The 2,511-nt window shown below is 46.9% G+C and overlaps 1 protein-coding gene across 1 annotated transcript in view; it reads left to right on the top strand.

Moving 5' to 3' along the window:
- Window positions 1-526: 526 nt before the first annotated feature.
- LOC106523880 (RNA binding protein fox-1 homolog 2) overlaps window positions 527-2,511 on the top strand; it is a gene marked incomplete at its 5' end in the record, with an annotated part of 74,941 nt that continues 72,956 nt past the window's right edge. Inside the window, 1 exon segment of the mRNA XM_014017454.1 lies at window positions 527-698. Coding sequence (XP_013872908.1) covers window positions 527-698 — 172 coding nt within the window.

Consider the following 2,511-nt stretch of genomic DNA (forward strand, 5'->3'; position numbering starts at 1 on the left):
TATTACATTCAGCTAATTTCCAACATTTTCTATTCTTGGCGGCGGGAGTGTGCTCTCGGAGCCACATTTATAAGGAGAGCTAGCGGAATGTAATGCTAGCGAGCTGGCTAATGTTAGCTAGCTAATTAGCTCGTCAGTCAGTCGAGTCGGACGTTTGATCTTTTATTAAAATAGGTCAGTGTTCTTCGTCATTTTTGACGGTTTTTGTGAAAAGGCTACTCTTTTGTTGCTCTTTGCAGGACCTATTAATAAATGGTCATAATGCTTGCCTAAGCTAAGTTAGACAATAAACAGTGCGAGCTTTTCATGTATTGATGAAAATCAGTTCAATATTATCCGCGTCTTGTGGAGAAGCTGCTRTTATTCCGACTGCAGTCAGGCTGTGAGCCGAATCAGAACAAGAGGAGCAGACTTTTTGATTTGTGACTGTCTGTCGTCCAATGTTAATGTCGACCGACGTTGCATCTCTAATGCTTCCCGTTAATCGGGGAATAATGGACCGCGAAAGGGACATTGAGGCAGCAGCCGCCGGAGCGCACGCGACCACGGCCGCGGGGCCAGCGGCTGTCCGGGGGATGAAGCGCGGAGACCCGGAGCCTGACGCTCAGACCGCCGCTGCCCTGGCTGACCTGGCCGGTGCGGAATGCAAAAGACCAAGAATAGACGGGACCGGGAGCGTGGTTGGTGACATCGGACAGGTAATGTAAACCCAACTAATCCTCCACTCACGTTTAATTCGTTTTTATTCTCAGTGTTTTGTTGGCACCATAACAGAGCCTACTGTCTCTCTTCTTACTGTAAAACATTTGCTCCTCAGCATCACCAGTGATKTTTTGACAGGGCCCCCTTTTTCTCTCCGTCAACAAGGCATCTTTGCACTAAAGAAAGAGACATAATAATCAGAGAAATGATGGATAATTTACATGTCTTGTTGAGATCCTGGGGCCTGTGTTCTGTGAGGGAGCAGCCCCAGACAAAGGTAACATGATCCAGGCTCCATTCCTATGACAGACAGCAGCACAGCAAAGATCACAGCCATTCATCATGTCTGTCTCACACAAAGTAAGCCATTGCTTCGCCTCATGTGTTGCAGGATGCTAAATGGAAATATTTATTCATAAAGAGCATTTATTAATGACTCATCCCAAATCCTGACACATGTGCCATTAATCGCTCCGTTTCCCCCTCCTCACTGTTTCTAGGTGTTAAAAGAGAGAGGCAGACATGGATGGGGGGAGGGGTCAGCACAGTGAAAGACAAAGAACCAGGGTCTTTTTGCTGGAGGCTGAAGGAGCAAAAAGTGCTCAGGGGGGCYCTTCTTAACGCTGGTCTTCCCCTGCTTTCATGACTCGACAGCTGAGGCAGCAAAGCATCCGCAGCCGGTCCTGCCTCTCCGGACTAATCTACTGTATTACAGTAAACCAGAGGATGAGGCGCCTCTCTTTACTTACTTGTTCTTCCCGCCGGATCTGTTGCTATTTATTCCTCTCTTGTCTCTGAGCTCACAAACACACTGCACCGCACACAATTTTATTTTTGTTTTACACCTACACTCAAACGGTTTGATCGCTTCCAGTAGTACAAGGGAACACTTTAGCTGACGTCTGGCGTTTTTGTACAGGAAAACAACACTGACTAGTCTAAGGGCAGCTGAACAAGGCTTGGGGTCAGCTGTGTGTAATTGAATCCAAAGGAGTTTATAAATACTGGGTGCAGAGATGAAAAGCAACATTTAGTGAGTTTAACGGAGGATGGATGTCTAGGATGGGGAGAGGTTATAACTTGGCTGTGAAGATGATGTGGCATTGAACACTGCCATGGGCAGTGGGCTGCCCATTGATTGTTGAACATTGAGGGGAGTGGGTACAGCAGGATCATAAAGAGAGGAGAAATAATAAACAGACTGATAAATGGAAGATGAGTGAGAAAAATGATCAATAGGTGCTGACTGAGATTATGAGGCAGAGTGTACGTGAAAAAATGTTATACCAAGTAGACCTCGAGAGGAAAATACTCAGAGATGTGATTGTTGTGGGGGGGTGGTAAATAGAGGCTGGAGGCAAGGAAAGAGTGGATGGAAAGAAACCCAGAGCCATTAGCTTGCACCCACCAGGGATCGGGATAAGAGGATGAGAGGAAAAGTGATGGATGACAGGAACGGCTTCGGTCGTTGGGGAGATGAGCGAGAGCGTCTGAATAAAGATGAGTAGTTCAGTAACACTTTATGGAGGATAAATAAAAAAATAAAGTGACATTGAGGGGTTATACCGGCAATTCAGGCACGAGAGCTCGGTACAGGAAGAAGAAAATGAGTTCTGGGGCTGCAACCAGAACAGAACGCCCCCTTAATAATTAGTCCAGGCCTCCTGATGAGAGAGCCAGAGGACCACTGACCTTCCAGGCTGCCTGGAAATCAGCACTGTAATAAAATATGCGAATAGAGCATCCTCTCTTTGTGCTTTTCTGCCTCTCCTCCCCCTGCTTTGCCTCATGCAAGCTGCAGCAGACCCC

The sequence above is a fragment of the Austrofundulus limnaeus genome, unplaced genomic scaffold, assembly GCF_001266775.1.
Source record: "Austrofundulus limnaeus strain Quisiro unplaced genomic scaffold, Austrofundulus_limnaeus-1.0 Scaffold168, whole genome shotgun sequence".
Taxonomy (NCBI): Eukaryota; Metazoa; Chordata; class Actinopteri; order Cyprinodontiformes; family Rivulidae; genus Austrofundulus; species Austrofundulus limnaeus.